This window comes from Clavelina lepadiformis, chromosome 2 (assembly GCF_947623445.1).
Source record: "Clavelina lepadiformis chromosome 2, kaClaLepa1.1, whole genome shotgun sequence".
Taxonomy (NCBI): Eukaryota; Metazoa; Chordata; class Ascidiacea; order Aplousobranchia; family Clavelinidae; genus Clavelina; species Clavelina lepadiformis.
In genome coordinates, this window is record NC_135241.1 from 3,159,125 (window position 1) to 3,174,676 (window position 15,552).

The 15,552-nt window shown below is 33.1% G+C and overlaps 1 protein-coding gene across 1 annotated transcript; it reads left to right on the top strand.

Moving 5' to 3' along the window:
• The first annotated feature begins 158 nt into the window (after positions 1-158).
• On the top strand, positions 159-14,572 carry LOC143447402 (3'-5' exoribonuclease HELZ2-like). The gene is made up of 31 exons (XM_076947488.1): positions 159-342; positions 1,568-1,621; positions 1,803-2,037; positions 2,134-2,210; positions 2,367-2,518; positions 2,719-2,932; positions 3,007-3,196; positions 3,291-3,381; positions 3,482-3,628; positions 3,790-3,921; positions 4,034-4,203; positions 4,477-4,611; positions 5,524-5,669; positions 5,854-6,048; positions 6,633-6,747; positions 6,823-6,938; positions 7,793-7,939; positions 8,069-8,307; positions 8,513-8,662; positions 8,786-8,893; positions 9,337-9,499; positions 9,729-9,967; positions 10,099-10,224; positions 10,454-10,670; positions 10,838-10,983; positions 11,071-11,177; positions 11,331-11,477; positions 11,711-11,887; positions 12,325-12,475; positions 12,644-12,811; positions 12,998-14,572. The coding sequence occupies exons 1-31, from the start codon at positions 308-310 to the stop codon at positions 13,084-13,086; spliced, it is 4,578 nt and encodes a 1,525-aa protein (XP_076803603.1). The 5' UTR covers positions 159-307; the 3' UTR covers positions 13,087-14,572.
• The last annotated feature ends 980 nt before the right edge of the window (positions 14,573-15,552 follow it).

Sequence of the window (15,552 nt, forward strand, 5' to 3'; positions counted from 1 at the left end):
TTTCTGATAACGTTTGTGTGGTGGATGACCAATTATTTGCATTGTGATTCATTATGTAAAATCACTCTTATTCCGGTATGTCGTCGTTGTTAGTTTGTTGTTACTCAATGAACAATACGTACCCTACTCACGCAATCCGTTCAATTCATAACCTAACAAACTGTGAACAGGCCAACTACGTCTACCTGTGAATCAGAAGTGAAGGGCTAGCCGCCAGCCGTAAATAACAACTATGTTTGCTTCAGATAGCTCAGTTGTGTAGATTAGCTGTGTGCAAATTGTTAGAGCTTACTTAATACATTAGAACATGAACTTTAAAATATCCGAAGATAAATTTGCTGGGTAAGTACCGTACGGTTTATTTTTCGTTATTGCTTGTGGGGGAGCGGAAAATAAAATGCTAACCATTATAGCAAGATGACATAATTAATAACTCCGCAAACGAACAGCGAACGGGAAAAAGCAGCAAAGCCTAAAGGCTGAAAACGTGTATGAGTTAAAAAATAACTTGGTAACAATGAATAAATATTAGCACTACCAATAACCCCAAAAAAAGCAATACGTACAAGAAGGGGGATAGTTAATGGGGGTGGGACGAAAATCAAATTACTTGGACTCGTTAGGTCTGAGTGTCTACTGGTCGTTACTCGATTGAGTACTCGCATATGACGTCACGATACATTTTGGCGTGAAACATTAAAAAAGAATTGCCTGCATTAACTGCATGTCACAAGCAGCGCTGCCTACCAACGGCAAATTAAATTGCAGTATGACTGCAGCATTTTTACGGTTTCAATGTGGGCATGAAGTTGAACTTTTGAATTATTCTAAAAATTTGACAAGAAGCTTTTTATCTCAGTCGTTTGTTCTATTAAATTCCTGGCACCTACTGTATTTTGGCACTTTCTTTTTTGTTACGCTTCAGTTGCGATAGAACTGCCTTGCTCACTAAACTAAACTAACTAACTACACTAACTAACTGTGCTAACTAAACTGTGCGGTGGTAGTGCTTCATAGAATATGTGTTTATCTGACTCCAAAGTTGTATGCAGTCGACAAATTGCTTGATGCTAGTTGAACATCACTGTATGTTAATCAAACCAACAGTGTTGCTGTTATTGTATTGGTTCATATCAAAACGAATACAGGTTTCAAAAAACATTCCGAAGAGATGCTTTCCAAATAAATGCTAATCGTTGGAAAAACGTTCCTTATAGTAACAAATGTACGTACACCATAAGTAGTTCAACTTGAACGCGCATTAAACAGGGACTAAATTATAGCCTACCACAGCGTTTGATAGTAAACGACTAAATACATTACTAATAATTTAATATTAAAATTTTACCAAATCTGCACAAAGATTCCATTGGGAAATAAGGGCTAATTAAGACGATTAGCATGCACATTATACAGATACTCCGGTTAATTTGTCCAAGTCTTTTGAATTTCATAGTAAAAGGTATTTAACAAATAATAGGAAATTGATTTATAGATTTAAATAATTTTGTTTTTATTGTTTAGTTTACCCATTTCATAGTAGCAAGAAAAGTTTTTCTTCTTCTAGGTCTTTTACTCTCTCAGATGACCCAAATGAACCAGATGAGGATGTTATCCCTTGGTGAGATAAAAGAATTAAATGTCAAAACATAGACAAGAATTTGCCTATAAATTGGAAATTTTCTGTTTGAAATTAATTTTAACAAAACACGATACTGTAAAATTATTATAATCAAAATTTCAATAAAATAATAAAAGATTTTTGCCAACAAATTTGGAAGATTTTTGTGCCAAATACACAGGAATCGTGAAGGAGAAATAACAACACTTTACAAAAAGAATTCTGTTGAAAAGCTTGAAAAGATGCTCAAAGATGAACCCAACAAATATAAACAGTGTAGACTGGAGAGACAGGAGCACTTCCTTGGAACAGCAGTCATTCTGACACCAGGCAATGCTGAATATGGGAGAAAAGTAAACATCACTACAAAGAAAAATCATGGTCGAACTTTTGATGGTGACATAGTTGTGGTTGAGGTACGCTAGGAAATTATTACTGTACTTTACAAGCACATGCAGTGATCTCAGCTCTTGTAAAATGTGCATGACTTAACAGTTTTACATTTTTTCAAGATATTTATACAAAATACACTGAGCTCATCAAATGAAGAAACAAATTTGACTGGAAGGGTTGTAGGAGTGCTAAAACGGTATGACGTTTTATTAATGTAGCAGCTACCTGAAATATGTGTCAAAGAAACTTTGCAATCCACCCTTAACAAATTATGTTTTCATTCCTGGAAAAGATCAATCTTAAAATAGTTTAACAGAGTCCAAAGTATAAGCAAACTTGCAAACTATGGCAGGAAAGAAGACATTTACAGCAAAATCTTCATCTGCCGTCTAGATGACTTTATGAGAATGGTTCCAATTGATGAAAATTATGTTAAGTTTTACATTAAATCTCCATACTATAAGATAAGAGCGAAAAGAGTACATTTCTACAAAAGATTACAAAGTAAGTCAGGATGTTACTGGTTAACGAAAGTAGCTTTAAGGCTGAGTCTTTTCAAAATTTGTACCAACACAAAATCATTGGTTTCTTGGCTTAATTTAATACAAAGCATGTATATCATTGGTTGATAAAAAACTCCTCTGATCCTGATAAATAATTAACCATCCAGACTAAATAGAGTCATAAAGTCATTGTTTTTACAGTTGAACACGAAAATAGCGAAATTGGTCTGGAACTTAAACGCTATCAATATGTAAATCCACACTCAAGTCATCATCAGGAGACAGATCTTTATAGTGTTCGTTACCTGCACTGGTCTTGTAACCATTTTTATCCATTTGGGTATGTCGAGGGCACGTTTCCTGCTGGTAAATCAACCATTTTTGATGTGAGGTACAGAGCGCCAGGGGTGCATAGGTAGGTTTGTTTATAACAAAAAAACTAAAAATAGGGGAGATTGTAAAGCTTAATGACTGATCTACAATTTTGAGGAATGAAATAAAAAATGAAGCAATGAAGTTCGTAGAAGAATTCAGCAGAAAAGAAGCCACATCCATTACGACAGAAGAAAGAGAAGATTTGACCAAACTTTTTACTTTTACCATTGATGGAAAAAATACAGAAATATTTGATGATGGTTTCAGTGTGGAAAAATGCAAAGACCATGAAAACTGCTGGAAGGTAAATAAACTTAAATGAAATCATATTTACTTAAAAGGAAGCATATATCAATCAACTTTTCATATTTTTATGATTTCAACATATTTTATCCAAGGTTGGAATTCATGTAACAGATGTTACTTCGTTTGTACCCGAGGACAGTAAATTAGACATTGAAGCTGAAGAACGAGGATCATCATTTACAGGTTTTTTAATAAGATTTAGCATTTTTGCTTAAACAAATAAGAACTACTGGTTTTAGAGATGATATGTAAATGCAATTCTAATCAAAAAATTTATACCAAGGAAATGATACGGATAAGGGCAAAATGCTTCCACAGCCAATTAATGAAAAATGCAGTTTAACAAGTGAAAAGAAACGTTTAGTTGTGTCACTTTTTATTCATTCAAGTCAACCTCCATTGCATATCTACACTAACCATAAGTTGAAAGGTAGTTTTTCATGGTTATCAGTTATAAAGTGGTTGCTTGATTTATAGCCCACTGAAAGCACGTAATATAATTAAAACTATAGTGAAGTAAAATGGACAAAACAAAAGATGTGCTTGTAATTTACAAAGTTGAATTTTAACCACTAATTCATCTTTCTAAAGAAGCAGACCACGAAATGCCGCAACCGCAATTAACAAAGATAAAAATTAGAAAGAATTTAACTTTCTCTCACGCACAGAAGTACTTGAACAAACAAGTTGATCTGTTGAATTCAGTTTTGTTTGAGAAAATCAGTAAGTTTCTTACAGCTAGTTAACGACAATTTTGCTTTGGTTTTGCCTTTTGATAACAACAATGCATATAAACGAGAAAAATTAAATTTTTCCATCATGCCTTTAACTTCAGATAAGCTTTGGACAATAATGTGGGAATTGCGAGTGCTGCGCTTGGGTGCTGCAGCTTTTTACAAAGAACCAGACGATCCTGGTAATGATTGGCACAATGTCTGTATGGCTCAAATTCTAGTTGAAGAGGCAATGATAACCTACAACTCCTGCATGGCCTATTTTTTGAAGGTGAATTTGTTATTTTTTGGTATTAGTGTTTTACCTGATATTTGTATCAAAAATGAAATACAAAAATCTTTTACTTTCTTTAAACCCAATTTTCTATGCACTTACAAACAACAATACAGTATTTAATATTCTGTAAATTCTACATTATTAGTACAGTATCGCAATGTTAAACATAAAGCAATGGGACAATGATAGAATTATTTTCAGGACGTTTCATATTGTTTTAATTAAGCCAAAATACATGTAATCAGTCTTTGCCAATGCACATTCTAGAGCTCTGGTGAATCTTTTATTGGAAGAGCTGAAAAAGAACCAATTGCTGCCGATGTTGAAATATGGAACCCTTCTGATCTCTCTCTCTATCAAAAGTCATACTGGACATTCATCAATAGAAACAGTCAAATAAAGGTAAAAGTATATTCCTTGTTTCTTTACATTGCCTGTAGTAGGTATTCTTGGTTTTATCTTTGTAGGTAGAGTGTGTGCTAATTGTCATAATTAGCCCTTACTCCTATCGAATTCTTGCGCCGGTCTGATGATATTATAATGTTATTATCGTTCTATTTCGTGAGTATACCAACAATTGCTGTGATACATTTTGGCTTTGCTTTAGTATGCGTCCTGTTTTCAATTACTTCTGGATTACATAAACTGCTACACAGCGCACAATGTGCTTTCTCTACATTTAGTCTAGTTTTGCAGTGATATTGAATGCATCTCTGATATGTGCTCTGAAAGCAGTGATCATTTTGATATGAATCAATAACACAACTACCATATTCGAGAACTCTGTCAGCTTGGTTAACGCACTGTGATGCTCAACTAGTATATCAATGGTTAACAAATACGCACATTATTGGAGTCACATAAGCGAACAACCATTTAATTAATACAACTAAACCACTAGTTGGCACAAGTGATCAAGACAGTGACACGGTGTAACACAGACACATATAATATAACATTTAATGTAAGATATACATAATAAGATATTGCAAAACAACATAAAATCCCAACTTAGTTAAGAAAAAATAACATTTATTTTCTGTAAAACACACACACAAAAACTTGTTAACAGGAACTGAACTAAGTTTGCAGAATTTGTCAACAAATTGAATTAAAGCATACATAGCCTTGGATATAAACTAGATTAGATTTCAATTTTAGGATAATTATTTATTCATCTTTGCATGATTTTGTCTGAAACATACATAAACTAATTACATACTATGAATATTAAGTGCTTGAGATAAACATTACGTTTAATGTTTTGGTGGTAAAATAGTAGCAAAGTAATTTCAGGAAATTCTAATTTTTCAGAAAACTTCACTTGAAACAACCATGCCTGTGTCTAGTGAGGTGTGGGAGATCATTGAAGATGCTTTAAATAATGACAAAGTGGAAACAGCAGTGTTGCTGGCTTGCTGTGATGACAAGCAACCTAGGTTAATTCCTGGTTTGAATAGGTATGCTTAGTTTAATACTTCATTAAATAGGTTTATGATTCCTGTTTCCTCATCATTTTGACAAACTAAGCATTTTTTGCAGGTTGAACATTGAAAGTTACCTTTTCAAATTAAAGATGGTTATCATATGGTTAGATTTAGTTCAAATAATTTGCTGCATATTTTTGCTGAACTTTATTTACAGATTCAAGGCAATAACACCAATAGCTGAGTGCAGATTGATGAACCGAGATGACGATACAGCACATTTTTTGCTGCGTGTTAAGACATACGCTCAGTGTTCTTCCCCACTGCGTCGATATGCTGACATTGTCAATCAGCGCGTGGTAATTGGGTTACTTCGCAACTCTTATCATCTTCCAGAAGACATCGTACAAAGGTATAAACAAAATTTTAAGCCATTTAGTGTTTTAGCTCCTAAAAACAGCAAATTTACACCACGAAACTTTGTTACAATGCCCTTATCGAGGTTGCTAAAATGCTTGGAATGAACGCAAGAGACAAAACAATACAAAACATATTTCTCATGTAGACATATTGGTCATAGGGACTTCATGTATAAACATAACTCTGCTTGAATTTGTATTCTTGCACCCATCTCCAAACAAAAATTACCATTTTCAAACAATGGGACTGAAATTCTCATAAGCTGGCACCAAGTCCATCGTAGGTATGATGCCTTAGCCTTGTACTGTAGTGCAACATTATCTCGGGCTAATTGGGGTCCATCAATTTATCACGTTATATCCAATTTCAGACTTTACCATGGTGCAGTATAACAAAGTTTCACCATAAATTATATAATAATATATAAGCAGCAGTTATTAGCAGAGAGTAGTTTCTAGGCTTTGCTGATAAATGAGAAATACACCAGCATTTATCCTACAAAAGTACACTAAGTATGAAAGTAGCATAAAAATGGTCAAATGCAGCAGCATATGACATTGGGCTTGTTCTATTCAGAGTTCATGAGTTGTCACGAAGAGAGGAAGATGCTGTAAATCATGAGAGAGCTTTACAATACTACCATTTTGTAGAAAATTTCAAACCTGAATTTCATGAAGGTTTTCTCACTAAGGTATTTTTGGATTGTAATCTTTTTTTGTGTCCAATCACTTACTGATCATACAACATTGACAACTCTTACTTTAAGGTGGATGACTTAAAGGTCTCAGCAACCTTTCCATCCTTAACTCGCGCATTTGAAATTCCCAAGGCGGAGATGGCTTTGTTTCAAACGGAAAACACAAAATTTACTTGGATGTTCAGGTATCATGTCATCAACTTTTTGCATTTTGCTTAAACTTTTCTTTAAATTTGTTGTGTAGTATAACTTTATGTATAGTTGTATATATAGAGAAAAAAATTTTAGAAACTTAGCAGTAGAGCTGCTTAAAGCAAGTAAAGTACTTCTCTCAATTACTACTCAAATACCATTTTTGTGGTACTCGAGTACTGACTTGATTTTTTTTTAAATATTTGAATTGGTTTTATTAACTTTTGTATTTGATTTATTGATTGCATACAAATCTTTCTTAAATAAGATTGTCAAACTATAGGCTTAAGCTATAGTACAGTAGGAGTGTTCATTTGTCCAAAGTTTTTTTCACTATTACCCTTTTGATCATTACTACTATTATGTTTAAAAATGTAAGTGTTATGAGGTAGGAATGTGTTGGTCTTGGTGGACAGAAGAAATGATTACAAAGGAATTAAAAATTATCCTGTAACTTCTATATTACAATAAAGTAGGCGAGGACTTATGCTAAGCAGTTGTTACTTATCACCTGGACTAGTATTTGTACTCAAATGTTTTCTGAACTGACTACTTGTACTCGAGTTGTTAAATTAGCGCTTGTATACTGCCCTGCCCAACAGCATATAAATTCTTTAAACATGCCATATCTATTATGATATCTTAAATATGTTTGTAGATATAAACTCTCCACATATTCAAATTATGTATTAGTAGATATGTGTCATATGTATAATAAAATTGATCATTTATAATGAAAAGTCATGGATTATACTCAAAAAAAATAAAGTGTAAAACAATTATGAGTTAAAACTAAGCTTTGTTGTTGCTAACAGCAACTAGTTTTCAATTTCATCTTTTTAAACAGATCATACTGTCTTGTCAACCGAGAGGGCTTTCTAAATTTGAGTGGATGCATGGTTATAGAAACAGTGAAATGGAATGAGTTTCTATCATTGTTGGAAAGTGATTTGCGTTTACAAAGGAAAAGAATTGTGAAAAATGCCCTCTTAGAGTATGTTGTTGCAATTTTACTTAATACTTATGCAAAGTTATTTTTAAGCCGTGAGCAAAAGTGTTAATATGTGGAAAATCTAAAAATCAAAATTATGAGGAAACAATTTAAGATCTTTTGTTATCATAGAATCATCGAAGAAATGGAATGCATGCCAGTGAACACAACTGACACAAAGCCAACCTTAAATCATTTCTTCAAACTGGAGATTGACATCAAACTGCAACCTCTTCATTTCCAGCTTTCCAGGGGCGTGGAATGGGGAATACCCACCTTACTTCCACAACTTGTGCATCTTAATGACCAGTTTGATGTTTGCTTACAGCATCGACGTCATGTAGATGTGTTTGAAATAAATCGGCCCAAAGGTAAACTTGTTGTTTATTATTAACTTTTTGAAATTTAATTTGCTAGTATCAGTGTATCGTAACTTGTATCTTTAGCCTACTAGTTGCTACCCCAGAATTCATTATAAGTTCTTCATACATGATCAACATTTTCCTCTAACAATTGTTTTTATACTAACAATAAATACAACTGTTTGGTACAAATAAAGATTGCATGTTTTTGCAGATGAAAATTTAACGTTTTCAACTTTAAAATTGAAATACTATCATGACCACTGGGTATCACTTGTTCGACTTGATGGCCAATATTCTGCAGTTCATAGTCTCAACTCAATATTTTTAAATTCATTTAGTGTGACATTGGAAGTCAAAAATGGTATGTTGAAAATATTCTCTTTGCTATGTTGTAGACAATATTCCTAGTTTCTGTATTTCTATAGATATTCCTGGCATAGAATTAAATGAAATTACAAGAACATAAACAACTTAGTAATTTTAGGACAAATCAATGGTCGATTTATGCTGGAAAAGATCTTCTGTGGTGAGCGATTCATTTACTTCAATGAAGATGATCTCATTTGTTTGCGGGAAAGACAGTCTTCTTCAGGTTTTAAATCATTATATAAATTGTGTATTGTAGTGGACACTCTGGTTATTTAAATATATACGAGAAATAGATGATATTAGCAATAGTGCATACTGTATATATGTAATATTTGCAACTGCAAGTTTGTAGAAGTGAAAAGAAACTATAAGTTTAGTAGTGTAGTGGTAAGGAATTATGCCCTTGGAAATGGCATTATTGATACTTTTTCTTGTCAAGCATTCCAAGAAATTGTAGCAAACTTGCGCAAAATGACAAAGTTATCTAAAACAATATATGGTCATCTTAAAACAAACTTTGTAATTGGGGCAAAAGCCTTGTGGAAGCATTGCCTAGTTTGATTTGTGCAAACAGTTTCATTAGTGCAAAACTATAACTTTCTGTTACAATATCAGTTTACTAAACTAAAACTATACTACCACTTAATTAATAATCTCATTTAAAAGGTGATGTCTGGATTGCACATGCTGAAATTACGGAAGTCAAGAATAATGACTCCACAACTAAGGTCACATTTGTTGTTTCCAAGTATCACACAAATGGTTTGCCACCACCACCATATCCACGGCAAATGACATGTGAAATAATTCCTCTGAATGTTTCACATAGGTTTGTTCATTTATTTAAATCTGGTAAATGGTCTGCCACTGTTACATTCCAATGCAGGTGTACTACATATCATTTACAGAATGGTTCCACGAGTTATTTTGCTGCCACGCTGACTATTTTTTTATTAAGAAATATATGTAATGCAGCATTAGTTGCACACAGTAGAGTTTTGTTGGTTTAACAAATAAAATTTTTGAAATGTTTTTTCCAAAACTCGCTTATATTACAGGAGAATGATCAAAGCTCTGCATTCTTTGCACAATCCAGATCTACCTGCATTGATTTTGAACATTTGTCTTGAAACTCCTAACCAAGAATCTATGATATCTGGCATTTGTGTTGATCATGTGATCAACTCTGTTGGTTCGGTGCGTGTTGAAGCATTCAATGTTAATCTAAATGAAGAGCAAATAAAAAACATAAAGACCGCATTGAAAAACAGATTTACTCTAATACAGGGCCCACCAGGTAAGATCTTTTCTACAGCTAAACATTGACTTGTACGTGGGATGTACAAATACAACAATACATTTTTGTATTAACAGCAGCAATAGGAAAGCTTTATTGTTGTTAATCTTTTGTATTATATTTTTCTCCAGGTACAGGAAAATCCCTTATGGGTGCCCATTTAGCGTATTATTTCTGTAGAATCAATAAAGCTTTGACCAAGAAAGCAAAAGTTCTTTATTGCGGCCCATCAAACAAATCTGTGGATGTAGTTGCAGGTAAAGTAAAAAATCGTTTGAATTATGAGTTTAATTTGGCACAATTTTTAAGTCTTCAAAATTTGCATTCTTCATTGGCACTGTAAATTTGTAAAATCTTCAAATTGCTTTGCAAGAAATTAATCCATTACGCATCAACAGTTGTGTATCAAATTAAAGCTTTATATCTAATTAAGATTTCTCTGACGTAGTGCAATAAGCATTTTGTAATGTGTATTTTCTGATTTAGAGTATCTAATGAAGACAAAATCATTGAAAATAGTAAGAGTGTATGGAAGCATGTTGGAGGAACTGGATTTCCCAATTCCAAATAAACCAAAGTTGTTTGGTCTTTCTGAAAAACCATCACGGCCACCAGATCCAAAGTTACATCCCTATGCTTTACATCATATCATTAGAGAAAAAGGAAAACCATTTGCTGAGAAACTTAAAGAGTTTGACCTAAAGTTTGTCATGATTAGATTTCGTATTTGATTTGAATATATTCTGAGCATTTACACCACACAAACGTTTGTCAGTCAGTTCATTGAATCCATTAGCTAAGATCAATTAACAATGAAAATAGAGATTTTAACAGTAAACAAAGCAAAGATATTTTTTACGTTTTTTCAAGGTTTGCTGAAGCGTTTAAAAACCAAAACAAATCTGACTGCATTAAACTTCAGACATACCAAGAATATGACAAATTATTGAAAGAAGCCAAAGAGGCAGAGCTCAAGGACAAAGACATTGTCCTCTGCACATGCATTGCTGCAGGAGGTTTTGCAAACATTTCTTAATTACTGCAGTTTTGATGACTGACGATCATGGATTTGTGTTTGTAATAAGCTTCATTTCCACTTGAAGGTCCACTGCTGTCAGGCTTAACATATGCACAGTGCATCATTGATGAATGTGGGATGTGCAGCGAACCTGAATGCCTTGTACCACTGGTGGCTGCAGCAAAGTCGGGGGTAATGAAATGTGAACATTATCACTGGCAAGAGTGACATGTTGTGATCTGCTTGTAGCCACTGTATTGTTTACTGTGTGTGAAAGTGTTTTCAATTCGGTTTTTAATTACGTGTTTTTAACATCAACAATTTACAAAATGCTGTTGCTCATAGGAACATCTACAAGTGACACTCATAGGAGATCACAAGCAATTGCAACCCATTGTTACTTGTCATGAAGCAAAGCGTGGGGGATTGGATAAATCTTTGTTTGAGAGACTCAGCAAACATGCTCTAAAGCTCACCAGGCAATACAGAATGGTACAAAAATTAATATTGTTTCAGTAAAAAAAAGCCACCTTTATGTTGAATTAAAGAATCGGATTTTTTACAAGGAATCGTTAGACAAGTATATTATTAATTTAAACAAAATATTTGTTTTAGTTTTAGTGGTAGCAAATGTATGTATGAATCAATGAATGATTTATATTGAAACGAAAAAATGAGCATTTCATTGCTCGATGACAAAAATGACTAAATATGTTTGTGCTAAGCATCCAGGTATCTGTAAATTCCCATCAAAAAAATTTTATGGTGATGAATTAATAACTGACCAATCAGTTGAACAAAGGCGTGTGGTTGTTGATCCAATAAAGTTTTACCATGTCAATGGTGAGGAAGAAGAAGACGGCAGCAAATCCAAGTTCAACACAAAAGAAGCTGAGCTTGTGGTTGGTTTATGTAATTATATATATTAATAACTGTACTGTCTGCACACAAAATCACAGCCTTTGTTTAACTGCATTTGTTTAACTCAGTGGCCAATTTTCCTCACAATCTCATTTAATTAAATAAATATGTTAATTAAAAACATCGTTTCAAATAAAATTGAAGTTGTTAATAGGAACCAATTGAATTGTTTAATTTAGAACAAATATTTGCCTTTTTCCAAGCAAGTTATGAATATACAGTATTCACAATAAAACATCTTCATTGTGTTAAAAGTAGTTTTAACATTACTTTTTTGATTAGTATTAGTAATGTTTTTCTTTTAACCACGTTTTTGGAAGATATACAAAACCACTAAATAATATGACTTATTCCAACCAATAAGAAAGACAAATGCTTCAACCGAAGTAAAAACACATTATTACTTCTTTTTCTATAGGTCACTTTGGTAAAAAAAATGTTGAAAAAGTTTCAGGCTAAAGACATCATGATATTGACACCATATCTTGCTCAATGCAGCAAAATACGAAAAATAATAAACAGCACACTAGGTGTAAATCTTCACGTTGGCACTGTTGTTACCAGCCAAGGTTTGTTTTAAAAATCTTTATTTTATTTATATAAGAAAATCAGTTTTAATAGAATTGCTTTTCAAAATGAATAAATTTTAAAGTGACTTTCACATAACGATAAGTTTGATACCGCTAACTAAGTACTTTGTTCCCAAACAACTGTTTTCTTTCTTCAAATCTACTCAGGAAGTGAAGCTGATTGCATTCTTTTATCCTTGGTTCGTTCCAACCAGATGTTGCCCTTAGAGGAAGACCCAGAAACTGCCTGGGTGTTCAGAAATATTGGGTTCGTATCAGATGATCACCAGATCAATGTAGCAATTACTCGTGCTCGATTGGCCCTACGAATAGTAGGTGAGACGATGGTGTTTTCAGTAATGTGTGAAGTGAATGTCTGAAACATGAAAGCCAAATGTGTTGCAATAGGAGCTAGTTACCTGCATAAATCTATATTTATATTATCAATAAAACAAGATAATACTTGTTAAAATTATTAAAGCGAGTTTCATTTAGTTTATTGTCATCTGTTTTTGGTTGAAGGGAATAAGGATTTACTTTCCAAGTATTCCACTTGGAAGCACTTGGTTGCTGACTACAAAACCAAAAATGCTCTTGAAGAAACCAAGTAGAGCAGCTTACAAATATAAGCAGGAGTTTTATTTAATTTTTACTACTGATTTAGCTAACATTCTATCTGCAGAAATTGTTGTTTTGAAATGTATGCACAAATTTATCGAGATTTTTTCACGTATTTGCACTCTGCCTGCCATCATAAGGATTATGCTTTTTTAACATTCCCTATATCAGTCTTGAAATATTGCAGAGACTTTGTGATTTTTATATTTGAATTTTATTCGCCTATGAGTGATCAACGATATAAAAAATATATGCAATGTAGTTTTAGAAATATTTTGCAATGTTTGCGTATTAAATACCTGGGGGAGATATTTTAAGCATAAATTTTGCGTACAACTTTTACTTTGCTTTAACAAATCTAATGTATAACATTTGCACTTTTAGTAGTTGATAAATAAAATATTAGCAGTATTAAAAAAATTTTAAATATTGTTTAGAGTAGACTATACCTACCATATATGTTTATTGAAACAGATTTTAGAAACATGATGCAACTTCTGTCAGACTAGTGTCAATAAATTGTTCATACCCTAATGACACATTGTTTGGTTTTGATATGTACATTTTTAACTTTTCTTTTCTATGTGTAAATTTATTTGTGTAGTGATCACAGCTCAGCGCAACAGTAAGAAATAAGACATCAAGATCTTTACATGAAAACTGATTATTTTGGTAAAATATATTATATTTGATAAAGCAACTGTGACAAGTTACTCAGTTCATTACGTGACCAGTACATTACGTCAGCGGAAGATTTCGGACAACCGAATATTGATGACATCAACGTCGCATGCTGCGGAAGTAATCAAATCCAATTATATATCCAGCCCGTACGCGATCTGGGAACCAAGTTCAAGAAAACGACGTTCTACAGCATAAAAAAGCACTTATGAAGATCAAAGATGCGTTTGTTCTTTCGAAGAGGAAAATTCTTAGCCATGGAAGTTTAGGTTGCCTACCGCCAAAGAGAGATAGTTATTGCAAAGATTTTGTACCCGGAAATTCTCGTGAACTAGTGTTATAGCCATGAGCGAATCTAAATGACCAACCGAAGACGTCACCGTCTATTCTTTTCACCTTTTATCCAATCAGACTTGGTCGTCGAGCTCATCCGATAGGCTGACCATGCCTTATACCTACTAATATGGGCATAATGGCCAGTATAAAGAGAGTAATTGAAACAGCTATTTAACACACAGCAATTCAATTCGAGCTTTAAGACTGACTTTGGAAACGAAGGTGTCGAACAGACTTGAGTGAACTTTGTTAGTTCGAAAAGTGTTGTTGGTCGTAATGCTCTAAAAAATGACAATTCATGAACGAGCATTAAGAGTACAACTGAAACATTAAGTGCAATTATTGTTTTCCTATACTAACTTATCGGAGGCGATTGTGTGAGAGTCGAAAAATATAATTTGTACATATGCTGCTTGCCGTGTTCTTTTGTTCCAGAAGTCAGTAGGCTTGTGTAAGCGAAATAAACATTAAACTCACCGGCAACTCAAGGCTGTCTCTCAGTTGGTTCTCATTGCGCAAATTAGACAGTGACGAGGCATTCAACAAGTAATTGTGACATCAACAACCTACGAATAAACAATTTTTGTCATACAACCGATTCTTTTAGCAATATGCAGTTTTATATCTTGTGAAATATAAAGGCGAATTTTAGCTTTCTTCTTATCATATCGTAGGTTCATAAGTCATAGCATATATTCAGAAACTACTGTAGAATCGAAACAGTTCAAAATGTATTATGGATGAATAAAATAAATGAGAATAAAGAAAAACTAAACTTTGAAGCACAAAGCTACATTTCATTGAGGCATTTCAAAATCCAGAAAATTACGTCACACAAGTTTGCATTGAAGATGACACCACACTGGTAAACTTAATCATGCCAAACAAAGGAATGTGCCCATAATAGTCCTCACGCCAATTAATAATTAATTAATGAAGCCCGAGTTTTATTTGTATTGCATCGTTCTCATGTTACATAAAGTCACCTTTATTTGTTTTGTTTGCTCCCACTGATCACTTACTGTGTAAAAAAAGTTTTAAATCTTATTGCTTGTTAGTAGACGATATTTTTTTCAGTGCTGCCAAGGTTTCACGTTCGAAAAGTGGATGGTACCAGAATCAAAATACTTCAAGTTTAACTAAGTTGTTATAGTTAACTTGGATTAGAGTTAAGATAGGGCTTAGAAAAAGTTTAAGTAAAAGATTTTCAATAAAAAAGTTGAAAGATTTTAGAAACAATTACACCCGGACAATACATTCATCTTGTTAGCAAAAACAGAAATGTGATATACTTCTTAAATAGCCTTCACAGGTACATAATAATTAATACAGTCATAGTGATTGATTTTTGAGAAACAAGGTGTATAAACATAATAGCTGAGTTGTAGAAAAAAAGCAAAAACACCGTAAATGAGTGTGTAGTAATTATTACCAGAGCTCGG

Excerpts from the sequence above, each read along its gene's own strand:
- LOC143447402 (XM_076947488.1), top strand. The coding sequence starts at position 308 with ATGAACTTTAAAATATCCGAAGATAAATTTGCTGG. Across the intron at positions 3,197-3,290 it reads ACCATGAAAACTGCTGGAAG|GTTGGAATTCATGTAACAGA; the intron begins GTAAATAAACTT and ends ATTTTATCCAAG. Across the intron at positions 3,629-3,789 it reads CACTAACCATAAGTTGAAAG|AAGCAGACCACGAAATGCCG; the intron begins GTAGTTTTTCAT and ends ATCTTTCTAAAG.